At 41.0% G+C, this 26,550-nt stretch overlaps 2 protein-coding genes across 2 annotated transcripts in view; one reads left to right on the top strand and one right to left on the bottom strand.

The window, feature by feature from the left end:
- Positions 1–5,763, top strand: part of LOC141773718 (cadherin-1-like) — a 28,963-nt gene extending 23,200 nt beyond the window's left edge. Inside the window, exons 14-18 of the mRNA XM_074645690.1 lie at positions 281–413; positions 911–1,129; positions 2,997–3,130; positions 4,262–4,405; positions 4,789–5,763. Of these exons, the coding sequence (XP_074501791.1) occupies positions 281–413; positions 911–1,129; positions 2,997–3,130; positions 4,262–4,405; positions 4,789–5,001 (843 nt within the window). The 3' untranslated portion in view covers positions 5,002–5,763. The remainder of the gene's footprint in view (positions 1–280; positions 414–910; positions 1,130–2,996; positions 3,131–4,261; positions 4,406–4,788) is intronic.
- Positions 5,764–9,256: 3,493 nt separating this feature from the next.
- rasgrp3 (RAS guanyl releasing protein 3 (calcium and DAG-regulated)) overlaps positions 9,257–26,550 on the bottom strand; it is a 45,408-nt gene continuing 28,114 nt past the window's right edge. The window contains exons 7-17 of the mRNA XM_074645694.1: positions 24,599–24,772; positions 23,482–23,598; positions 22,040–22,318; positions 19,130–19,210; positions 18,754–18,867; positions 18,530–18,645; positions 16,485–16,632; positions 16,121–16,157; positions 12,924–13,073; positions 12,361–12,728; positions 9,257–11,280 (exon numbers count right to left, since the gene is read on the bottom strand). Coding sequence (XP_074501795.1) covers positions 11,272–11,280; positions 12,361–12,728; positions 12,924–13,073; positions 16,121–16,157; positions 16,485–16,632; positions 18,530–18,645; positions 18,754–18,867; positions 19,130–19,210; positions 22,040–22,318; positions 23,482–23,598; positions 24,599–24,772 — 1,593 coding nt within the window. The 3' untranslated portion in view covers positions 9,257–11,271. The remainder of the gene's footprint in view (positions 11,281–12,360; positions 12,729–12,923; positions 13,074–16,120; positions 16,158–16,484; positions 16,633–18,529; positions 18,646–18,753; positions 18,868–19,129; positions 19,211–22,039; positions 22,319–23,481; positions 23,599–24,598; positions 24,773–26,550) is intronic.

Raw genomic sequence — 26,550 nt, 5'->3', positions numbered from 1 at the left:
CGGAGATAGTGGAGTACGGCATATAACACCACAAAAAACCCATCAATATACAGACATTATTCCCATTAGGCATTAACAGGTGTTACTCTGTTAACAAGCCAAACAGGTAGTTGTCATGTTTCTGAGCAATTTTAATACAAATTAAATTTAAAATTGACATTTTTTGGTTGCAGAACTTTTATTCTGTGATGGGTGTGATTCAAAATATATCCCACAAAAGCCAAAGTTGTGCAGCAACATGAGCAAACAAAGACTTGAGTCTAATATTGTGTTTTTACAGGTGTGCAACAAGGAATCGGGTCCTCGGCCGCTGTCGGTGATGGATAAAGACGGACCGGGCTTTACCGCTCCATACAGCGTCCATTTACAGGGCATGTCGAAGACCAACTGGACCGCTAGGATGAACGACTCCAGTACGTACAATATTAATACACAACTTAGAAGTTGTTTTTACACATGGCAAGCCACAAGCTAATACCATCCAATCAAATATCCAGTCCCAGGAAGAATCTCATTGGTCATTCCAGGGGGAAAAAATAGGTTTAAAAAAAATAAAAAGTTCAAAGTTCATATATCAGGGCGTGCATCTTCCCAGGCTGTGCACCACACAAAGTAAGCTCCACACATTACATAAGTTTCAGGTCCTAGTTCAGAGATGCTGCCGTTTAGGTGTAAGATTTTGATGTTTGGAGTTTATTGGGGAGGTGGCAACACAGTGCGGGAGTAAGCAATGTCTGAGGAGAACACCTCAGTGGGAGGGAGCCCCTCATGCAACACATTACAGGGAAGCTAGTTTGTTGCCAAGATATGCTTTGAATTATTTGTTGGGGAAAAGGCAGTCATAAAATTTGTTCCAATTTGAGTGTTTCTATGAAAATATTGTTGGAAACTCTTTTCCTCTTTGTTACAGAAACGGGTATTATCCTGGCTTTGAACACTGAGCTAGCCAGGGGAGAGTACACTGTGGTCCTGAGGGTTTCAGACAACCAGGGCTTGGCGCAGGACAGCACCGTCCAGGCTGAAGTGTGCGACTGCTCTGGGGAAGACGTGGTCTGCAAAGATCGGGCGACAGCTGGCACTGAACTGCCTATAATCCTGGGAATACTGGGAGGCATCCTGTTGCTGCTCAGTAAGTCTGATATTTATTTTATTCATAGATGTAAAGATGCTTATCGTAGTTCCCGGGCCTGTGGATGTAAATTATAGCTTGCATGCAAAAGAGAAGTCATGAACTGTGTGATGGTAGAGTCATTAACTTGGTCTGTAGGATGCTGTGGGCAGTGAGAGAACTTCTGGATGGTCCAGTGATCTCAAAACTGCTGTACAAAAACCAGAAGCTATACATTTACAGTATAAGGGCTATGTAATGTTTTTGTTACTTGGGTTTCATTGAACTATGTCGCTAGAGCTAGCTTGGCAAGCTCAACTGATGGATGATAAGTGAAATAGTGCATTTGTTGGGTACTATTTTCAGAGGCGGATTCTGAGTTCATAATATAGGGGACCTATGGCGCTTCCCCGAAAGAGACATGAGCTCTTCAGAAAGCTTCTTTTGAGAAATTTAGGGGGAACTCTAAAATATTGTAATTTTTGGTGTTATTTTCTATATAAATTTAGATTTCCCTGTATGTGTTTCAAACGTGGTGTGGATGTCCCGATCGAGTCATTAGTGTTGAGCATCTGCCGATACCGAGTCCCAACTACAGCTGCACAGTGCATACTTTAAGTACATTATAGTTAATAAAATCAATCCAATGTATACAGTATGCTTGACAATTGAATAGCTCTGCATTGCATTAAGAAAAAAAAATACCTACATCCAAGCTGTTCCTTTTAAAGGGACGGCGTGTATCATTTAGGGACATCTATTGGCAGAAATGGAATATAATATTAATGAGTATGTTTTTTCATTTCATGTTCTACACACTACACCTTTTAATGTTTCCTTTTATTTTTTTACAAAATAACAATCCCTCTCTCTAATCTTTTTTGGCCTTGTCGCTGTCTTGAGGGAATTGTCCTCCAGTGTTTGTTCCTGAGGTGCAGCCTGAGTTACCTGAATGAAATGACCTTGAGTGTGTATTTTCGTTTTCTCTACATCTTTTGTGCCGATTACATTAATAAATGACTCTTATTGGCTTTTGCTCGGAGCTCCAGCCGCGGTGAAACGCAGCATCATACATGACTCTCACTGAGAGAGACTCTCACTGAGCTGAAATGAAAGAAGTGCACATGAATTAGGTAAATAACATAAATACAGTCTCAAACTGTGTTTTGCTGTCCTTTATGGTGTGTGGTGTTTTGCCGTGGCCCACGGGGTCTGGTCTGTTTAACAAAGTAATGCAAACCATCGCCAACCACCTGTCCACTGTGCATTGGCATTTTTAATGTGCCTTATCGGTGAGCAATTAAAAAAACAACACCATTGCAACAATGAATACATTTTCTCTCTCTTGGTTCTCCCAGGCTAAATATTATCTTTATGAATTAAAATGTTATTTTTGCAGGTAGGTGTGCGCATTCATTTATGTGCGTGCATGTGTACAGTCAGTAACCTCCCACCCCTGAAAGCCACGGTGTAATTGTAAACCTGGGCAGATGAATCCACATGTGGTGCTCTAGTGAGTATTGGTGGCAGCAGGACAGTGGATGTGAGGTGGAGTCACAATAAACTACAGAGTGTGTTCATGGTGATGAAGGAACATGTGAGGCTCATTGATGTGTTTTTAGTAGCTTGTGGACAACAATCGAGCTCTATGGCACAAAGGAAGAAGATGTCGGACTCTGATATACACTCTGACTATACTTGCCAGATACATTGTTGGTTTTGCTCTTTGTTAACAATAAGAAACATATAGAACGTCTCCTTTTTAAATGACTGGACTCTCACCACTTCACCTTTTAACTTTCCTGTCTCTGCTCTGAAGGAGACGGTTGGACTTGTGCTGATGGAGTCATCGGTGTGTTGTATTAAGCTTTGTGCTCTGTATGTTCAGTGTTGGTGCTGCTGCTGCTGCTGTTAGCGAGACGGAGAAGAGGACTGAAGCCGAAGGATGAACCACTACTGAACGAAGATATCAGAGACAACATCTATTACTACGATGAAGAGGGAGGCGGGGAGGACGATCAGGTAAATTAAGAAAGGTTTTGGACTGATTTCTTTATGACGAGGCTCAATCAGGTACGCATACTTAAAATAATGGGGGTGGTACATCAGAGTCAGTAACAGAAAACGTCGGCTACATTTCCAGTTAGGAAATGATGGAGGGACATGTCTCCCAGAGTCCCAGTGGAGCAGCGCTGCTGGTCAGGCTCTCCATTAAAGGTAGTGGGAATACAGACGTCAGTAGATCATCACTTCCTCTGATCATATGGTTGTTTTAGTGAAAGCACCACCTCTGCTAACACATTTTCTGGATGAAAAGCCAGTGGAAGTTGAGTGCAGTAGTGATGGTTCAATAGGATCCTCTATCGCGGTGAAATTGTATCTTGACCAGAATTTAAGAATAAATCTGTGCTTCCAAGCCAATTTCTAACAAATTAAGTTTTTCTATGCAAAGCATAATGGTGCACAGTCGTCCAAGAAGAATACCACACTGTAAACTAAATATACTAACTGTATAATAAACTCAGCGTATCATTATTTATATTGCTGGATTATTAACATTGTAAGCAGCTTTTCAATGTGTTAGGTATAAGAAGTGAAACTAATTTTAATGTAAAATATCGATCCGTCAGATAAACGTATGGAGTAAAAAGAACATTTGTTTCACTCTGAAATGTAGAGTAGAAGAAGGAAGGAGCATGAATGGAAATACTTAAGTAAAGTACAAGTACCTCAAAAGTGTACTTAAGTAAATGTAACTTGAGTAAATGTAATGCTGCCTGTAAACAGTCAAACACAGTTCATTGCAACAGACATCAATTCTATATGTGATTTTCCATACATTTTCCATATCATGATATATATAGATGTAGATATAGATGTGGCCGTCATAAAGATATCCTCATTATCGTGATCTTAATTTACTAGTGATTATGTACCATAGTCCACTTAGGCCTTATAATGTCTGCATGAGGAGTCTGGATTACATTTTGACAGTGTGTAGATTAACAATAGAATACAGTACTGCATGTTTCATAGAAAAATCTCAACAGAAACATGAATTACATTTCTTGTATAAATGCACAAACGGATGTTTTAGTTGAAATGCAAGCTGCAGTGTCTTATGTGTAAACCCGTGCATGTGTTGGCCATCAGGACTATGACCTGGGTGTCCTCCACCGTGGTCTGGATAACAAGCCCGATGTGTTCAGAAACGACGTGATGCCAAACTTCATGCCGGCTCCTCAGTACCGGCCTCGCCCAGCCAACCCAGAGGAAATCGGCAACTTCATTGGTGATGTGAGTCAAACATTCACGAGCTCATACAAACATATTAAAATCTAACATGGTTAAAATAGGTAACTTATCACTACTTTTATAAATTAGTGTGGTTTAAAGCACATATTTGTGTGACATCACCAATGATCCCATGTTGCCACATTCATTATTCCAAATTCTGCATTTCAAAGTGCATCTAGAGCATTTTCTTATCTTAAAGATCAACACAAGCTTTAAAATGATTGAAATCCCCATTTTGTTATTTGTCAAGTTATTATTTTTTAATGTGGTTTGATACTTGTGGCCTCATCCTCTCTCTCCATGTTTCCTGACTTGATTCTGCTGTATATAAAAAAACTGTAGTTGTGTAAAATGAGAACATATATCCTCTGCTCCTCTCCCAGAACCTGAAGGCAGCCGACAACGACCCGACAGCACCCCCCTACGACTCCCTGCTGGTGTTTGACTACGAGGGAGGCGGCTCCGACGCGGGAAGCCTCTCTTCTCTGAACTCGTCGAGCAGCGGAGACCAGGACTACGACAACCTCGCCGAGTGGGGACCCCGCTTCAAGAAGCTGGCCGACATGTACGGAGGAGGAGAAGATGACATGCTGTAAATGTACCAAAGAAAAGATAATAACACATATGGTTGCGTGAATGTTAGATTGATGTAAGCATGAACTGATAAATGGCTGCTTCCCAGGGAAAGTATAGTACAGCAGCCATCAGTAGGCCCACAGAGGTTTATTGTTGTCAGTGCAGTCCGGTTAACAGCCACTGCTCGGAAGCCAAACGATGAGTTTATTTTTTTTTTATACATGAGTTCTACATTTTGAATGGTTGAGCTCTCTCTGCCTGTCTTTTAGATCCCTGTTTAGTTCTAGGCTAAAGATGCTTTTTGTTTATTTTCTCGTCATTGAGCCACATCATCCGTCTCAATGGTGATTTATGGATTTTGTGCAGATATTTCAGCCTGCGTCATGGCTTATTGGGCGACACTGGATATGTACACAGATGATTGCAGTTGCACTTGTAATATTGGCAATGTATGGTACTTATTAACATTTGTTCTGGGTTTTTTTTATAGTTTGTACTACTGCTTCAGTTAAATTTCATTGTTTTGTATCTCTGTTTGAGGAATGAAATTACAAATGATCAAGGGGGAATCTGCGTTGCCAGCCAATGCACATCACCCTCTGAGGGAGGGGTCAATGAATTCTAAATAAATGCTTTTTAAGATGTTTGAAAATCTCCTGTTCAGTTGACATCTTTGCCACATTGTAATGTCAAAACACTTTTAAACGTTGCCTCCAATGGTACTTTATTGCGAACGCTTTGTTAATTTTGGAATTTTTTATAAAGTTATCTTAATACAATAATGGATTTGTGAATGGTCTTTTATTTCATTAATAGAAATTATTTTTCACTAAAACACATTAAACTCTGTAGAGTACAGTAAAGCAGCGGTCATGACAAAAGCAGTGCAGGAGAGGTCTCCTCTTCGGGTTAACACCCTCACTGTAGCCCAAATCCAATCTGGCCCCTACACCATCTCTCTACCCACTTCCACTCCATTTGAGCGTTCACATGGAGGGTCTGCCATATTAAGTGCCATCCCAAACCAGTCAGCGGGGAGTGGAAGTGGGTTATAAAACCCTCCGACAGTGAGCCAGCATCGATGACGACTCAACCAGCTGCCCTTACTGACGAAGTGCAACGCCGTTTTGTGTTTGTCACTGAACAGGTTGTCAGACCAGGTTGTGCCCTACCTACATCATACTGTTAAGCTGGACTTCAAGTCGGCAGTAGTAAGGACCCCAGACACTGACATCTTCTTCATCCTCCTGCATCACGCTGACGCCATCACCCTCATCATCTACCTTGACACTGGCACGGACAGGCACCGTCAGCTGGTCGATATCATAGAGCTGGCCACCTCTCTTGGGCAGCCGTAATGATTGATTATTTCAAAGAGTTACTAAGGACAGATGATTTGGATATTTTCATGTAAAAAAAATCTGGGATGAAATGGGTTAAACAAAACCAACAACAGCTACCAACAATCATCGTCCTAACTTCATAGTAATAACTTCATTGAGCTCTTATTCTAGGGAGCATGAGCACCATGGCTGTGTATTTCTTTACTTAAAGCTTCAGTAGGCAGAATGTGTTTGGCATCATTGGTCAAAAATTCCATAATAACCTTTCAGCATATTGAAATTCAAGTGTTCCGAGAGAAAACTAGACTTAATTAAGCTTTATAAGTATAAATAAATATAAATTAAGAAAATAATATAAATAGAAAATTAATAAATCAGGAAGTAATTTGTAAATTAATAAGTCCACTAGCAAAGCTGAGTGCTCAGGAAGTAAACCGGAGGGAACTAATTAATCTAATTACGTCCGAAGCATTAGAAAAGCAAAACTCTCAGGGCCTTTCCCATTTCCGATTTTATACGGCTCGATTCCTGTCCTCGACTCCTCTCCTCGCCTCTTAGTCCCGCCCACGTGAGATGCGAGCGGAGGAGGCGAGGAAAAGACAGGAGGAGAGAGGAAGAGAGGAAATATGTTTTTAGAGACATGAGACGTTGTTTCTCCTCTGAAGCGTCACGTGAAGCGACGTCTGTTTCTGATGACAGCAGCAGCTGATCACAGCTGGATCAGCTGTCAGTCGGCTTTAACAGCTGTTTATGTCTGCACTGTACTAATACTAATAAAAACACGGTTATTATCAGTGGCAGAGCAGCAGTGTTTCCTCTCTGTAACCTGTAACCTGCTTAACAAACACCTGCACATGAATAACAGCTGCAGTCTGTATTTCAACTGTGGACTGAGTCCTGCTTAGAGGACCAGAACCATCTCTACTGGCACAATAACTTTATATTATTTATTCATTATTAGCGTTTGTATTTATTGATATTCTGACACTAGAAGTTATGTATTAGGCTGAATGTTTGAGGGAAAATTGAAATGAGGTAACTCACATCAAACCCGACGCTCAGGAATTATCAGCCTCATGTGACTGAATGGAAATGAGGATAAATGATGTAAAAGGTGTAAAAGACAGACCCTCCTTCTCTCTTTGACTTTAACTGTATCATTAATAAAAGTTAATGGGGGAAATAACAGATCATCAAAAGAAAACTCTTTCTAATAAATGAAGAAAGTTGTTTGAAGCCTGTTGTCATGTTTTAAACAGCTCTTTCAGTGTCAGACTCCTTCAGCCGAGGTGTGTGAAGCAGAGATACTGCAGGGCCTTCTGCTGCTGGAACACTTTACCATCAACATGGTCCGTCTGTTGTTCACACCTACAGTTAATACAGATTATAAGTAGATGGTGAATCAGAAGACAACTAAACTGTAAAATTTTTAATCTGTGATCTGTCTCCAATCCGTAATAAAACTCCAGTGATGTCTACATGTATCAGATCAAACCGATCGGCTCAGCATCCAATCAATAACTGATATCCAATAAGGGGGCGTGTTGGTCGGTATAAACTTCCGTGGAGGATACACTGGAGGATACAATGGTGTATCCTCGCTCATGGCTCCTCCAGCAAGCCTCCTCGCTCCTCGCTCCTCAAGATGCATTTTAGAAATTGGGACGTCCTTCCAGATGGAGTGCTGAGATCGATTTCCGGGTCACACCCGGAGGATCGAGGAGACGAAGAGACGAGGAGGCGAAAAATCTGGAAATGAGATGCAGCTTTTGACTCTGATTTGTAGAAGATCGCTTGTTTAATTCTGCCGATAGTTTGTTTTGAGTCCATTTGCATGTCCGGTAGATAACACGGTGAGAGGCAGCGGGTATATCCTGGTTCACATTCAGTCACAAACGTGATGAGAAGTACATGGGCTTATGGGAAATGTTGTTTGAAATGACTGCGTGATTTGATATTAACTCAAACGTAATTATAAAATACTTTGTATTTAAATAAATAATTAAAAATAGTAATTTAATCAAATAATATAATACACATATACATATTACCTTTATGTTAAGGCAAAAGCTATGGCAGCAGTGGGCACTTGCTTATTTGCATTTAACATGAGACATTTAATCAGTGTGTGTATTGAATTAAATAAGGATTAATGAATTTTGCAAAGTCTCAAAAAATGAATTTGTTCTTATTTATGCTTATTTTGTAATAATGTGTATATTTTCTTTTCTGTATTTTTTTTTCTATTTCAAAAGTTTTTTCACCTAAATGACTAATGACTAATAATAATTCCAAAATGAACTGAACTTTCCACTCAGCCTACAAAACAAAGGAGGGAAAAAGGAAAAGCTGTTTGTCATTGAGTGGATTCCAGTTAAAAGTCTTTGAGCGGATGTTTCAATCTCTCTCAAGTTGGGATACTGCACATATTCAAACAATAACATGACAATGGGAGACTTTGACCAATCACAGGTCATTTCAGAGAGAGAGCGAGCGTTCCTATTGGCTGTGCTCTGGCTGGTGGGCGGTGCTTGGTATTTCCTCAACTGATCTCAACATGGCTGCCGGGTCACAAACTTTCTCATTTTACAGCTAAACAGTACACTACAAGATGTTTCTGAAAACATTTGAGGCGAGAAATAGGCAGATGACCTGTCTCATGCACTACTGTCAGGATATAGTGACCGTTTTATGAAAATAACTTGTTTTAATCATATTTGCTCCATTTCTACCCACTGCTGCTTTAACACATGTATGACAGTACAATATTCAATCTGAGAGCAGGGGCTTCACACATGTATTTCTCACATTTGCAGTGCACTGCATTTTGTTTATTTTCTTTCATGCCTTGGACTTGATTCAGTGATTCAGGGACTGACATGAGTTGCCCTGAATCCACTGGAAGAAAATAATACTCTCATGCACAAAATGATTAGATTTTTTATTTTTTTATTTTTTTATTCTGAGTGAGGTGTGGAGGTGTTTTTTTTAAAGCATAAGCACACACATTCTGTTTTCTTACTCCATGTGTACATTCTTTACTATGCTTTATTGATATAAATTCATATTATTAATTAATTTCATCTGTAAAAGATTTTGTAAATGTCAAAAGAGACCTACAGGTAATCTTTGTACCCTGATTATGCCTAAATAAAAAGTAAAATAACATTTCCTGTCATAATTAAATGAAAAACATTTGTTAAAAGGACAGTCATTTAGCTTTTTGTCTTTAACAACTGAATGAATTGTTTTTCAATGCTACATTCAAATGAAATCACAACACAGAAAACAAATTGAAGAGGTGCATTACATCTCAGTGTTCAGCTTAAACCTGCCAATACTAAATGCAAAGCATCATCACAGTTTTCATAAGAAGGTGCAGGAGAGCTTTTTCTTTTTTTTTTAGATTTAACGCATCATCCATGCCAAAATGAAAAACAATCAACTGTCCAATCACAGGTTGGGGGTGGGAGCATGAGCAGAGCTTATCACCGCTGACACGAGCTGTCACATTAAAATAGTTTCCTGTGAGCCAGCTGACTGGAGAGGCACTACTATTGAAGGTACGTTTAGTAACATTAGTGCTTGTGATTGTCTGCATTTAAATATTAGAGGAGAGTGGGCACTACGTTTCTGCAAAGACGCCGTGCGCCGGGACCAAGCCCCCAAGAAGAGCGCCAGTCGTTGATCCCAATTTCGTCATGTGACCGAGCAGACGTTACTGCGCATCTTCCATGTGCCCAATGGATGCGGAAGATCACCGGAAGATTCGGGTACTTTCCCAGACGGAAGTCGAGCCATTTAGGCTTCATGCTCCTCTGAGCAACTTTCATAGGAATGAACGGGGTCCCGCCTCCAACGCTGCATCCAGTTCTCTTTATACATCCATGGTCGGGATACAATTATCAACTGTAACCGCAGTGCAATGCGTCGATTACTGTAGCTAGCCAGTGGGGCACAACAGAGAGACTCGTATGCACTAAAATGCATGTGAGGCCAGCTGGCTATGTAAGCAAAGCACAGCAAAGCTCTGATTACAACACACAAAGAGAGACTTCGCTCTCTGCTCAGGTAGACATTACTCCTCTATATCTTTACATAGACAATAGTTGTTTGCTGCTATATTAATGCTCTGAATTTCAAATATAGAACCTTTAACCACAGTGTAGTTGTCAGGTGCAGATACTGTAGGAATAAATAAAAACATTGGCAATGAACACTCAAAAACATAATTTAACAGATTCTAGGGTTTTCCAGAATCGTCCATCTTCAGAAGGGCTGGATGCCTTTAACATTCACTTTCATTTTGACTTTCCCTTTTTTTGCAACTCACCATACAAAAATGTACACACTCTCCCATATCCATCACACTTTATCTGATCATTTCAACTTGGGAAGTGATCATAGAGAACTTGCTTGTCGCTTTCTTCAGATCAGGCTTTTATTTTGACATTCTGTACCCAGCCTGGAATTTAAAGCTGGTTTACGTAGAGTAACTGGCTGGCTTTGATCCACTCAACTGAATTTCATTCCACACTTTTAGGAAGTTTAAAAAATGTTTCTTCTCTCTTTTTCAAGTGATAGTGTTATGTACATCCCGAATCAAACTCCAACCTAAGTTACGTTTTAGTAATCTCCACTGATCCCCAGCCGATTATGCTGCACAGGATGGAGGTGTCATCCCATGTTCCATTATCCTCTGAGCTCATCTGCTTCATCTTTGTGAACTCTCCAAGAGAAGAGTGAAGTCTCCAAGAGACCATGCAGCTACATGGCATCCAGATGTAGCTCCGCCTGTGCTGAGGTCTAGAGAGGACATGATAACTCCAAGTCACTGAAGGGGGACCTCAGACAACCCAGCACGTCCCCCAGAGAGAAGAGCTTCCTGGTCCCAGCCACCAGGGGCTTTCTGGACCCCTGGAACTGGCCCTCACCAACGTGACCAAGTCAGCTGTCCTGGAGAGGAAGAGTAGAGATATGAAGTCATTTGTATCTGAAATTCTGACATTTTTACTAGGGATGTAACGATTCATCTACTACATCGATAGATAGATCACTATAAGCGGTTGATCTCTGTATTTTTGCTCTACCGTTTATATTGAAAATGAGAACAGAAGCAGCAGGTTAAATCACTGTTCATTTAACTTGAATAGAAGTTGGTTTATTTTATTTCTTGTTAAATATTGCACTGCCTTGTATCTTGAGAACTGAATCAGCGGGTCCTGAAGTTGCACTTTTTATTATTTTCTAATAAAAGCTGTATGTATTTGCCATTAATCGTTGTTTACTTGTTTATATCCATAATTAATTTATCCCTGATTCCCTTACAAGAAAAACTTTGAGGAATCCTGACCTGCACTGTCCAGTATCAGATATTTATTTCACAGTCAAAAAAAAAAAAAGTTACTGCATCAATTTTAAGTCATTGAATCGTGTCGTATCGCTCTAGATGAGCCAAATATCGTCATTCCGAACCTGTGACCCTCTTGCTGTGAGGCGACAGTGCTAACCACTGCACCACTGTGTGCAAAGATTTTGAATAGAAATTGTAATAATTCAACTTAAGGGCTACAGACGGCAAATGATGTAGAAATGGACAAAAATAAACCAGAGCAGGACTGTTATGCGCTATGTCCCAAAAGTTGTGGCACAGCTGGATCGCCTGTCAGTCTGCAGGTGTTGTATAGCTTGGAGTTTGTATTTGCAATGATAATGTGATGCACTGTCTAAGTAATAAGGGTGTGCAGTTACCTCTGCCAGCACAGTAGTGTTTTTTTTTTGGCTGGACCACAGAGGGTGATTGAGTAAGGGAGGGATCTTTCTCCTACCTTACAAAATTACATTTGAAGTGGTTTGACAAAATAATATCGTCAGTGAATGACATTGACTCCGTTTTCATGCAGAGGGCTCGGGAGAAAACGCTTTGAAAATTTGAAAAGGTTGGAAAAGGTTGCTTCCACCTCCACAGGTTCCATTTCCCCATCTGTTAAAACGTTACACCTTTAACTAAAGATCTGCAGCCACCTATTCCCTTACCTTCCCTCTGTGTGGATTCCCGTTCTGTACAAGCTCTCCTGATACGTCTGACTTCTCCCGAGAGTCCGTGCTGCACCGTGAAGAAACTGCCTGGTCATTCTGGTTTTCCCAGCGGGCAAAACCTTTATTTTTAGATGTTTTTCTGTGAGTCCTGTATTTCATTTTGGGGAAGGTGTGGGAGCCGCCATCTGTGGCCCCCCAGCTGTGTTCAGACCACGGGGGGTCTGTTTGGGTGGCCTGGCTGATGGTGGCCCTCTGCAGGCGCACAGAGATCCTCTGGGCCGAGCCAGTCATCAGGGTGATGGACTGAGTGTCCAGAGCTGGACCTGCTGATGTGACAGCTGGGAACTCAAACACCTCATCCTCATCTGAAGGAGACAACCCAGAAAATTATTAACAGATTAATTGTTCATCATAGTACAACATCAATGTCTTATACGTAAAATGACAAAAAGAGTAACACGTGAAGCCTTTGTAACTACAATTTGTTTGAGATTCATAAATCCATTTTTCTACGCTGTTTGTGTCACTTTGTTCAGTAAATATCTGTAGCTGAAAATTACCTTTACAAGTGGGCAATGCTGGGCTGCTGGGCAGTGAGCTGTGGGTCAGTCTGGCAGGAGAAACATTGCCCAGAGAGCTAGAGCGGATCAGCTTCCTACAGGCCAGAACCAGCAGCTCCCGACATTGTCTATGACAGTTAACGCCACAGTCTGCAGAGTAAATATAGACACATAAGCTTATATTCAGGGCAAATGTGTTCAGGTAGATGATGTTACTTTTGTTCTCGATTGCCAGATTGGAAGCATGTTCGAGGGATCATGCATGAAAATATGACGCGTCATAGCAGTTGTACTGAAAGATTTATTCAGTTTCACATTTCTTAAAGGGTCAGGTCACCCAAATTGGCCCAAAACCTTGGCAAATACCTAACTCCAGCTCTAACTTCAGTTTCAACCCAGTACAGACTAAGATGTCTAAAATGGCTCTTCTAAATGTAAGATCCATCTCCAATAAGACATTCATGTTAAATGATCTTATCTCTTTTACTGACTTATATTTTATGTTCTTAACTGAACCCTGGCTACAACCTGGGTTTAGCCAAGTTCCTGAATCGTGCCCTACAGATTATGACCGTTTTAGCTGACCTAGGGATTGCCGTGGTGGTGGCCTTGTTACTGTCAGAAAGCATTTAAAATTTAATCCTTTTTCTTCCTTTGAAGTGCTCATGTTTAAACTTGGTGGCCCACTCCTGGTCATATTTGCTGCATATTTAGAACTCCCTGTATTTCTATCCAGTCTCATTTTAAATTATGATAGAATTGTTCTTTGTGGTGATTTTAATATGGCAGATGTTATTCGCACCAAGGTGTCAATAGCCAACAATATTATTTGTACCTGGGGCGGACTAGCCAATGTGGCTTTTTAGACCCAGGTGTATACAGCATGGCAGAGACAAGCACCAGGTGTCCGTAGCAAACGATGCTATTTGCACCTGACCCGGGCACAAATTAGATACTGTATGTGTATACACCGATCAGCCATAACATTATGACCACCTGCCTAATATTGAGTAGGTCCCCCTTTTGCCGCCAAAACAACCCTGACCCGTCAAGGCATGGAGTCCACTAGACCTCTGAAGGTCTGCTGTAGGTATCTGGCACCAAGCCGTCAGTAGCAGATCCTTTAAGTCCTGTATAAGTTGCGAGGTGGGGCCTCCATGGATCGGACTTGTTTGTCCAGCACATCCCACAGATGCTCCATTGGATTGAGATCTGGAGAATTTGGAGGCCGAGTCAACACCTCCAACTCGTTGCCATCCACATGATGTAAAAGAAAACGTGATTCATCAGACCAGGCCACCTTCTTCCATTGCTCCGTGGTCCAGTTCTGATGCTCACGTGCCCATTGTAGGCGCTTTTGGCGGTGGACACGGGTCAGCACGGGCACCCTGACCGGTCTGCGGCTACGCAGCCCCATACACAACAAACTGCGATGCACTGTGTGTTCTGACACCTTTCTATCAGAACCAGCATTAACTTTTTCAGCAATTTGACCTCCAGTAACTCTTCTACTGGATCGGACAACACGGGCCAGCCTTCGCTCCCACATTCATCAATTTGCCTCGGGTCTGACCCTGTCGCCGGTTCACCGGTTTGCCTTCTTTAGACCATTTTTGGTAGGTCCTGACCACTGCAGACCGGGAACATCCCAAAGAGCTGCAGTTCTAGAGATGCTCTGACCCAGTCGTCTAGCCATCATTATTTGTCCCTTGTCAAAGTCACTCACATCTTTACGCTTGCCCATTTTTTCTGCTTCCAACACAAAGGTCAAAGTTCAAAATGTTCACTTGCTGTCTAATATATCCCTCCCACTGCCAGGTGCCATTGTAACAAGATAGTCAGTGTTATTCACTTCACCTGTCAGTGGTCTTAATGTTATGGCTGATCAGTGTATGTACTGTATGTATATTTTTCCTAAATTTTACCAAGTAGTTTTGTTGCCTAAACCTAACCAAACTATGACTGAAAACAGAAAATAATAGTAACAAAAACAGAAAATAATAAGTCCTTTAAGTGGTCTCTTAGGTGAAAGTCCAGAGTTTAACCCCTTCATCCACCACAACCTACTCCCTATACAAACTTTCTTTATATTAATACTAGTATTACTACTAAATCTTTCTGCTAGAAGGGCATTCTGGCAGAAAAGCCTTCGGCTAGCTAACTATTGTTAAATTAAGTATATAATCAACTTGTTATATTCAATGTGTAAATAGTGGAAGCTGACGTGTGACTATTCTCATCCGGGTGCAAATAGACACGTCGTTATAATATTCACGTTGACAAGTCTTCCCACTTCACCACCTGGGGGTGCCGAGTTCTCCACAGGACTGCCTGTCTGACACAATAAACTGGATGTCTTTAAACTTTGTCCAGCTCAATTCTAATAAAACAGAAATACTTGTTATTGGTCCCCAGCATATCACACATCTACTGCCATCTTCTGGTTACCTGTCACAACATATCAAGCCTGTTGCAAGAAATCTTGGTGTCCTGTTTGATAATTTATGTGCAACATATCACAAAGCTTGTCCAATCATGTTTGCATCAACTTAGAATATTGCAAAAAATATATATTTGAACTTTTAGAGATGCGGAACCTGTTTTGCATACTTTTATCTCCTCGCTCCATGATTATTGCAACAGCCTCTTGTCTTAATCATAAATCTTTGAAACGATAACAGATGGAACAGAACTCAGCAAGGTACGAGCACATCACACCTTTTTTCAACTTCTTTACATTTGCAAACTCATGACCTGGCTCCAAGATATATTTTTGACCTTTAAATCCCTTATGATCCTTTACGTAATTTGAGATCCTCAGGCAGTGGTCCTCTGTCTCTTCCAGAGTCCAGGCTGAAAACCAAAGGAGACAGAGCTTTTGCAATCATGGCCCCGTGGCTCTGAAACCAAGGACATGAGGCTGTCTGAGTCAGTGTCTTCTTTTAAGTTTCTTTTAAAAACATGCTTTTATCGGAAAGCATATCCGGATTTTATCTGAGCTGCCTGTTTATCTTATTGGTTTTTAATTTCTCGTTTATTATTTTTCATGTATTTTATATTTCATTTTGGTATTTCATTAAATTTTCTCTCTGTGAAGCACTTTCAAGTTTGTTTTGATCAGTGTTCTATAAATATACTGTAATTAATATTATTTAATTTTTGGCTAGTCTTTACAGAAGAATGCAATGAAACAATACCTTTGCACTTGTAGCCCTGTTTGATGATTCCCCAAAGCTGCAGATCCAGAAACGTAAGGAAGGGGTGAGGTGGGTACAGAAAATACAAAAAACAACATTAGAAAATAAAAGCATGGAGGCATGTTCCTAAAGCCAAGTCATCACAACATTCCCTGTAACAATGTGTATATTACTATATGCCTGTTGCATCTGTGAGAATATGACTTCACAGTGTGTGGCTCAAGACAGATGTGTCATGCCCAACAGCATTTTGGGGAATTAGACTGATTGATTGGTCAGTTTAAATGCAATGTTTGCAAATTTTCATTGCCAGTAGGATGAGACGATATGGAAAGTGCAGTGACAGAATTTTAGAGATACACACAAATCCAGCACAATGTTCACAGAAGGTGGGCTTCAGGTATGTCATCTCCTGGAAGTTGTGGATGAAACCTGGACCCATCTTACACTGGAGCAGTGGGTTAGCCCGCAGGAAATACGCTATCATCTCATCCTTACTGATCAATCCATCTCTGAGAGAAAGAGGAGCGCAGAGGGAGAAGAAAGAAGGGAGGATGAGCAGAAAGAGAAGATAGTCATTTACAGGTGTACCAGGTCAAACATCATATTATTCATCCCCGTGATTAAACTAAAATTACAGAATTATAGGAAAGGAGCGTGCTCTCCCCTACATAGCACAGCTGTTCTCAAACTGTGGTCACATCTCAGCACAAGTACCACCTGCATCTTACATGAGGCCAAAAAAAACAAAAAAACAAACCTCAATACTGCCAAGAAATTAATGAAAAAACCTGAATCTCCACAACTGTGTTGGAGATGGCATTACTGTACCATTTCTTTAATTAGAGCATTTCATCTATGATAGGTAGGATGTGCAGGCTGCTGAAGTGCACAGGGTGTACTGTATGTGTCAATGTATAATAAACAAAACAATACTTATATTACAAAAATTGAATTAAGAACTTACAATAATACAAATTGATGTAATAAGCAGCATTTTCCCCCAAAAAATGTATTGACTCATTTAAGAATAATGCCTCTAAATCATCACTTATGACCCATTATTGTTGTTATTATTATTATTATTATTATTATTATTAAGTGTTGTGGTGTCTGAATCTGCAGAGACCCTGCAGCCCTCTGCCTGTATTTTCTCTTTTCTTATTATTTAGCTGCGTTAGGGATGTTTCTGGGCGTCAGCAAAGAGCCTTTTGACCCTGTAGGGATGCAGGTTACTATATGAAGGATGATGATTGAAATGAATGACTAGTACTAGTACTGGTTACTGTATGAAGCGTGTGCACGTGCTCGCCTGGTGGGAGGGGCTTATAGGACAAAGATGGGAGAAAGGAGAGCTGCAGGATGAGGGCTGTATTTCCAAATTCTGGCATTTTTACAGAAGCAGTACAGTAGCACATGAGACAGATAATCAGGTTCCCGTGCCTCCTTTTAGTGCTCCTAATAGCATATTCAAGATTTACGCGCCAGAAGGAAAACAACCAATCAGAGCCGCAGAGTCTCTAACACAGCTGTCAATCACTGCTCGTGAAGCTTGTGAACTCTGATCAAACGGTCAAACTAGGCAGCGCTGATCAAATATCAATATAATCAAGATTATGTTACTGTAATGCCTATTTCTCGCCTCAAATGGTCTCAGAAACAATGTAATTTTATAATATGTCCAAGGAAAATGTTGATATTCCCAACGGCCTCATCCTTCTTTTCTCCTCATTATGCCTTTGCATTAACTACATTATGTTACCCACTTGCTACCTTGCTAAATTGTTAGCCTCTGTAGCTTCTAGATGCCAACAGTAACGTTAATATTGGCTTTGCTTAGCAGCAGCCTTCTCACGACTTCACCACTTGAACGCCAAGCATATCGTGCATAAACATGATCTCACAAGTTCCTTTTGAAGGCACCAATAGTGTACTGTTTCGCTGTTAAATGATAAAGTTTAGAAAACGGCCACCACATTGAAAACAATCGAGCCAAAACCAAGCACCGTCCACCGGCCGGAGCTAACGTTCTCAGAATCTTGATTCATGTTTGATCAGCGCTGTCTAGTTGGACAGTTTGATCGGAGTTCACGAGCTTCACAAGCAGTGATTGACAGCTGCGTTAGAGACTTCTCACTTTATTATTGATTTCCTTCTGGTGCGGTGGAATCTTGCAAATGCCATTAGGAGCCCTAAAAGGAAGCAGAAGAACCAGATTTTTTTTTTTTTTTACAGATTATCTGTCTCGTGTACTACTGTCAGGAGTTAGTGACAGTTTGAGCAAATACTAAAAAATATATTTTTATTAAAGTTACCAACTGTAGATTTAAACTACATCATCATGCTGTGACTGGGTTGGACTAAAAAAATACAGTTACTGTAGACAATTATTTGAACATCTATACTCACTGATCTTTGTCCAAAACGCAGAAGGAGTCCAGGAAGGGAAAATTAGCAGCGATGCTCTCAAAGTCCTCTTGAGAAATATAGCCATCATGGTCATGGTCATAATTCCTGAACACAGACTTTCCCATTGACAAGAAACAAGTTACACACACATATCTACATCTGACCAGCCGAGCTGTTTTCTGCATTCTGTAGGTATAATTTGAAAAGGGGTGTTGTCTACTCACATCTACCACCTTCCTGATGTGTTTATTGACCACAGAAGGGTCTGGTTTAGTGTTGAAACCGGAGGCCCAGTCCAGTGGGACCATAGGTTTGTTGGGAGTTGTTGGAGAGGTAGGCTGTGAGGAAGGATACAGTACACATACACAGTTCAGCAAATAATGTGTTGCACACAGAGTACATATTTCCAATTCTCCCAGTAGTTCCAAAGGAGCAAAAAAGAAATAAAAAAGTAGAAATATTTGTAAAGTTGTCAAAAAGAAGTATCATGGCAAAAGGGTCTTTAACATTTCAGCAAAAGTATCAAGTTTTTTGAAACTGCACACACTCAGTGTGGACGAACCTGAACACAAAATACAAACCATTTCAGCTGAGACTTACCAATAATTTGGAGTTACGTGGTTCCCTTAGCAATGACAACTCATAAATCTCATCTTCTGTGTAATAAAGGTCTAAAGAAAGCTGAAAATACAAGAGTTTGGGATATATAATTAGTTAAAAAAATCAATGAACAATTGAAAACAACATAGTAAGCTTTCATTCAATGTATTAGACTACTGAATGTTTGTGATATATCAAACTCAAGTGCTGATGATTCTCTCTTGTATTACAGCGATTGGGTGCTCCTCCATTAATCAAGTGCAATCCACAGAGCACTATACTGTAGAGCAGTTTCCAATCTGCTGTTTCTCAGCAATATTTTGGCAGAAACAATGAGCAATGTTTAGTACTGAAACTACATTGGTGAAAGCAGTAAATCACTAACTCACTATTCTTGGTCATCTGGAGCTTAACAACAGCCCGTAACAATATTCTGCCGAGCAAGTTCTCATTCCCAGGGCGTCAAATAGCGACAATTCGTCACGGCCATCGACGTGTGATACCACAAGGCAACCTTAAGTGCCAGTATGAGACACCCCGGGCTTTCCATTACCTACAATGTAAACCCATCCGCATCGATTTTAAACGCTCAGGGAAAGTGCTGTGGTGACGTAGTTTAAAGAGCCAAAGAGACACACATGGCGGGAGGTGGATGGGTCCAACACAAGGCTTTCATCTAGAAGACCGCTGTTTGAATCCGGTGCGTTAAGTTACACTTTCATGTTACAATCAGCTGTTTGTTCATGTTCCATGTTCACAACAAGCAGTTTCATTTTCACTTTACAAACATAGCAGTTTTAAGCCCAAACATGTCGTTTTTTCCTAAACCTAACTAAGGCCCTGTTCACACCTGGTATTAGCATGCGTCCTCAGTGATCCGATCACAAGTGGACAGCTTTAAGTACGTCTGTTCACACCTGGCATTAAAATGTGTCTCCACACGTCTTCAGTGGCCACTTGTGAGCCGATCTCTCTTCCCCGCCCCATATGCAAATAAACACATAGTAAACACATGGCTAATACAGCAGACGTTGTGCCGTAATATTACATGAATATCAGTAGTAATATCCTACATATTCGTTAATTCTGGTACATTGTATTAACATCAAAATAAAAGGTTATTGTACCGGCGGTCCCCGCGGACCTCCGCACCGCCGGCGCCGCTGGCACCGCTGCTTTTGCCAGACAACGGGGTACAGCGCTCCAGAGAGCCAGGGAGGACAGAAAACAGGCAGGCGGTTGGGTGTCAGCTCCGCTCAAAGCAGCGGAACAAAAACACCGACACATCTCCGACAGTATGATAATAATGCACTTCACATGCCAGTCTACATACAGTAGAGCACAGAGGCCGTTTCCATGCTGACAAGCGCCCGTATCTGCCTGTTTATTAACCTGAGGGGCGCGGTGATCCCGCGGATCCCAGCTGGACATCAGATGAGTAGGCGGTCCTTAATATGGCCAGGACGCATTTGCGTACACACTGCTAAAAGAATGTGGTCATATGTGGCCCAGACCACCTCTGAATGTTGTCTGAACGATCCGATCTCAATGCGTCCTCAATGCATCTTGAGTGGGTTAACACCTGTACTTAAAGCTGTCCACTTGTGATCTGATCACTGAGGACGCATGTTAATACCAGGTGTGAACAGGGCCTAAGTTGTTTTGTTCCCTAAATCTAAAGTGACGCCAAAGGGCGTGAAAAAGCTGCAGTATATGACGAGTTGGGTGTGTTTTTCTGGCTGATAGGTTGGAAAAGTGAGTGGGCTTCTCAAGCGTAGCTTTAAACTGTTTTCGTCCAAGCAATCGGATCCGTTGCCTTTGTCATGAAGATATTTTAGACTGGTCTGTAGTGTTAGACCTGTCTTAATTTTGCTCTTAGATTAGTCTAATGCAAGTTACACAATCACGAAAGTCACAGTCACAAAAATAAGAAGTGATCTATTTTTAGACTCTGATGCCAGACTCTGGCGGACTGTTTTTGTGTCAAATTATTGATTTCTTCAGTAAGTAGCTGTGTAATAAGCAGGATAATGTACAGCTAGCGGGCAATGCCGTGGGGCGATGCCGCAGGGCGCGTCGCAGGGTGCTGCCGCAGGGCGACATCACAGGGCGACATCACAGGGCGACATCACAGGGCGACATGACGTCGCCCAACGCGATGCCGTACCCCAACGCACGGCTCGCTGTACATTATCCCTTACTTGTTTGTGGTTTGGGGATTTGATCAGGATGCCTCCTGGGCGCCTCCCTTTAGAGGTTTTCCGGGCATGTTCAACTGGTAAGAGGCCCCGGGGTAGACCCAGAACACGCTGGAAAGATTATATATCTCATCTGGCCTGGGAACGCTGCTTGGGAGAGGGATGTCTGGAATACTCTGCTAAGCCTGCTGCCCCCTGGATACGGCATCGGAGCGGGATCGAAAGACAATGGATGGATAGATGAGCGGATGTTGCTATTTTGATCCAAATTCCCAGCCATGTACACAGCATTCTGTCTTTAAGAAGTATCACCTTTTTTTGTCCTCCCCCAGATACAAAGATGTGTGTATAATTCTTACAAGATGTTTTACTATTGGTGTGACTACATCTCAGGTCCTCCAGGATGTCTGTAAATCCATTACAACACATATTCCTACTTCTCCTCTCCTCTTCTCATGTCCTTGCACATACTTACACTGACACTGAAAGAGCTGTGCTGAGTTTGATTGATGATGAATTGAAACAGTAACAAAAGAGACAGAAAGGAGAGGAGTGTTGAAGCAAGTTGTGTGGAAAAGAGCTATCCCTTTTTAAATGTAATTGGCAAATTCCTTGTATGTGCACACTTACTTGGCCGGCAACAATTCTTCATTTAATACTAATCTGTTCCTTAAATCTTTAAGATAAGATATGTGGAGTGGTAATTCCTCACCGTTAACAGGTAGATCAGGTCCATGTTGGGCTCCACTTGGGCCACTGCACTCTGCAATGACACCAACTCATTGAAGGTCATGTAGAGCTGATGCATCTTCACCAGGTTCACCTTATTACTGTCATGAACCCAGTCAGGAAAGACGACATGCACTGCAATCAGGTCCTTGAGGTGCACACCCAGGATGGGGATTTTAAAGCCCTGGCATTCATTGAAAGCCTTTCGGTAGCAGGAGTAGTTGTTGTTGGAGGACACCAGCTCTGTCATCTCGCTCCAGATCTGGGGAGGAACACAGACAGCATTCTAAATCTACTGGAAACACCTGATGCACAGACAAGTGTTACTTCACTGCATCCACTGACAATGGCCAAAAACTAGACTGTGAAGAATGTGTTGACACCATCTGTACCCAGCTATTTGCTATATTAGTGTAGCAGTGGGACACTAGGACCCAGAGGAGATTTTCTCATTCTCATTCTCATCTTTGATCTCCCCTGTGTCTTCTGACCAAGGTCGGGATGCCGAAGCAGGAAGAGTTAACACTGTTTGCAAGACGGGCTTCACTAGATATAACTTTGCGGTTTTGTTGCTTCCGTGTAGTTTGTGTTGGAGTCTGAGTCTGAACAGTGTAGCCACACGCAAGCACGCATGGGACACCGACCCGCACTGATTTATTCATGTTAGGACTTAAAAACAGTACCTTTAAGCTGTTAAAGTATGAAACTAATTACATTAACAAACAAAACTTGGTCTACCTGGAAGGAAAATTTGAAACAAAACCTGTAATTCTGGTTGCCCTACAAACACATCACAACTGAATCTCCTAACAGCACATTCTCATCACATACTGACGCTTTGTCAGACCCCTCGACGTCACTTTTCGGCCACATGTAAACACGTGCTGGATGTTGCGAATTAAACAAAAACACTTGTTTAGGATCAGGCAACAAGGTTAGCTAGTTAGTTAGTTAGGTTTAGGAAAAAGCAACATTGTTGGGCTTAAAATTACTACGTTTTTACAGTGAAAATGTCACTTGACGTTGGGACATGAAGGCACAGCTGATTGCAAAGTAAAAGTGAACGCAATGCACAGGACACAAACCGTGGTCTCCTGGATGAAAATCTAGTGTGTGTTGGACCCATCCACCTCCTCTCCCACCTGCCCGGTGTGTCTCTTCCACTCTTTAAACTCACGGATGGGTTTACATTGTAGTTAATGGAAACCACGGTGGGTCTCCTATACGGCCATTAAAGGGTGCCTCGAACGCCAACTGCCGTGACAAAGCATCAGTATTTGACGCTCTGGGAATGAGAACGGGCTGCCTATAACCATGTATTACCAAACCTGTATACAGTGGTATATGCTTATTTGTATGTTCATATGTACTGAATGTTTTTGTGGATATACATAAACATGCATTCAAAGGCTGGTATTGACTTACCTTCACAACTTCGGGAGCCAGATAAGACTGAGTCTCCTTGAGTCGAGAAATGGAGCTGTGGCTCAGGCCCCCCACCACCGCCATCAGAGTGTTGAAGTTCTGCAGCTGCAGAAGTTTCTGATCACAAAATACATGTTAAAAATTTCACTTTTGCTTCTTTTATGATTATCTAATCAAACATATTCTGTGTCTGTTCCAGTTAGATTAGTGACAATGAAATGTGATTGGCCCATTCAGATGACATTATCATCACTATAATGATATGCTTTCCGTGCTTTACAAACCCAACCCCTCCAGGACAGCTTCATTGCCACAGCAAACATTTTTATCATACTTTATTACATGCTTTACTTTGATAGCTGTTACCAAATTATAGTATTTAGATAGAGTCACAAATTTAGGCAGCTTGGATGCATTTCTGATGCATGACTTTATATCCATGAAGTAACCTGGACTGGTTTAGCCGCTCCTGAACAAACAGAGCAGATCAGAGTGCTTTCTGCCTGACCAATACCAGGGACTTTAGATGCCTGTGCAATGTTGATATACTAATATTGACATACTAGGTATGCTTGTCTGCCTTCTCAAATGACTGATAACCACCTTTATCTCATAATTATGATATCGCTTTCACGGAATTATAATATTTTCTTGTAATTCTTAAACACGGAAGTCATTACGAGATAAGACCTCCAATTTATTGTTCCAATGCCCATCAATAGTGAGTCCACACTTTTCTAAAAAGGAAAAGCAATGATACTAGCTACTGTGCCTAGTTGGTTTTGAGTCTACAAGACTTTACTGTTGCATCTGTCTAGATAAACAGAGTCATGTGCAACATACGTTTTAGGCAGAAGGGTTCTGTTTTGGGCTGGCGAGGGGGTTCAGGACAGGATGTGAAAGCCTGAACCATGTGAAACCAGTGTGCAGGTCTTGTCCAATCAGCTTCCTTTCTCAGTTGTGTTGTCAGCCTTGTATAAATATTTCTAAACAGTGTTGGATGAAGAAAATGCTAACCACATAATGTCCATGTTTTGTGGACCCCTCCCCCCCTTGAAAACACAGAAGATGGAAATGCTCTGTAGAGGACTGCAGTGCTGCCTCCTCCCTGTCTTACCTGAGCCACGTGGATGTATTTGGTAATAACCTCTGCGCGGGTCTGAGGTGTTAGCTTGCTGAGCACCATGAGCTGGACCCACTGAGAGACTCCGTTGAACAGAGCAATGGACCGCTCCAGAGTTGGGTTGTCCACCAGGCAGCCGTGGATCACATAGCTCTGGTAATCAGTGAACTGGAGACAAAAGGGTATTACAAATCAGATATCCAAGCTGTCAATTTTCAATCTAATCTTCTAATCTCTGAGCAACACAGAGAGACTTATGCACGCTTTTATAACTAGCAGGCTTGACTATTGTAACACTTTCCTTTCTGGTCTACCAAAGAATACAATAAATCAGCTACAATTAATTCAAAATTCTGCTGCACGAGTGCTGACTAAAACCAAGAGCACACATTACGCCTATTTTAAAGTCTTTACACTAGTTACCTATGTAAAGAGTTTTTGTATTGATTTTAAAATTCTTTTATTAGTTTATAAGGCACTACATGGCCTTTACGCTCCCTGCCGCTGGAACAACCTTCCAGAGGAACTGAGAGGGGCTGAAAATATAGATATTTTTAAACATAAACTATTTAGTCTGGCTATTATGTAGTGTTTTATAGTTTTATAATGTTTCATTTTTAATAATTATTTTATTTGTCATCATCATTATAGTGTTTATTTGACTCTATTTAATCAACATTTTATTGCTGATCATTATTATCTCTTTTATTCTATTTTATTTTATTAAAATGTTATTATTTGAATACAATCTGCTTATTTTGGGTAGTTTCATAATTTTAATTTTTATTGTTATTTTTATTTTCCTTTTTTTTATTTATCTTTTATTATCTTAAATACCCATCTCTTATTGCTTTCTTATTCAATGAACTTTTATATTGGTTGTTTTGGTGTGCATTAGTCTCTAAATCCATTTTTAACACTCTATATTTTTGTCAATTGTCTGTACAGCACTTTGAATTGCATTTGACTTGTTTGAAAGGTGCTATATAAATAAAATTGATTGATTGATTGATTGATTGATTGATTCAGGGGCCTATATGGGTCCTTTGGTCCTAAAGCCTGTAATGATCATTGCACTGAACAATTGAAAGATAGAATTAACTTCATACTGACAATTTTGCTCTTCTTGATGGCTTAAAAAAAGTAATATTTCTAAGGGTGATGGTATTGTAAAAGCCATGTTATCGTCAAAATTAAAAGGATTTATCCCTCTGGGAGCACCATTTCATGGCTCTGTCATTTGCCTGTTACGTTTTCAAAATATCTTGAATGTAAAGTTAATATTTTGACCAGACAACAGTGCTTGAGGAAAGTTCATGGAATTTTCAAAATGAAAATTTTCATCCTCTGGGAAGAATTGATGTAGCCTACATTTGCCAATGAGTATTTGATATTTCTTACGTAGCCTAAAACTGGAAATGTAGCCTGCTGGTGGCTAGAGGAAGATTAAGGGGTCATACACAACAACATTCAGATACTGAATGTTGTTTTATAAATCTTTAGAAGGCAATTTCTGGCCATATGTGGGGAAATGTGAGTTATGTGAACTGAAGCAGCAGCTTCTCAGGTCATTACATTACATTTTAAGGACAAACGCAAACACTCACATGCACACATCGCCCTGAAACTTTGAACTTCTTGCTGGCGTTGTTACCAATTAACCACCTGGTCAGTGGAAACAAGGCGGTTCACCCAGAGGCCAGCTAGCTTCACATCAAAGCTCTACAGCAGGTGGTCAGCTTCCCAGGAGCAGCGTTACACATAGTTCACCCAATTCAGAGAGCGTATTTAAGCATATTTAACCTAGCTTTAACTAAGTTAAAGAACACAGCAGCATCTGTCTGACATTAGCAATATTAAGTATTAGCCAACATAAGCTACTACCAGACCAAGGCTGTAACAGCAAAATCCCTGAGTGTCCTGAATTGAACATGGGTGTATTGTAT

Source organism: Sebastes fasciatus, chromosome 9 (genome assembly GCF_043250625.1).
Source record: "Sebastes fasciatus isolate fSebFas1 chromosome 9, fSebFas1.pri, whole genome shotgun sequence".
Taxonomy (NCBI): Eukaryota; Metazoa; Chordata; class Actinopteri; order Perciformes; family Sebastidae; genus Sebastes; species Sebastes fasciatus.
This window is presented reverse-complemented; position numbering and strand designations above follow the sequence as displayed.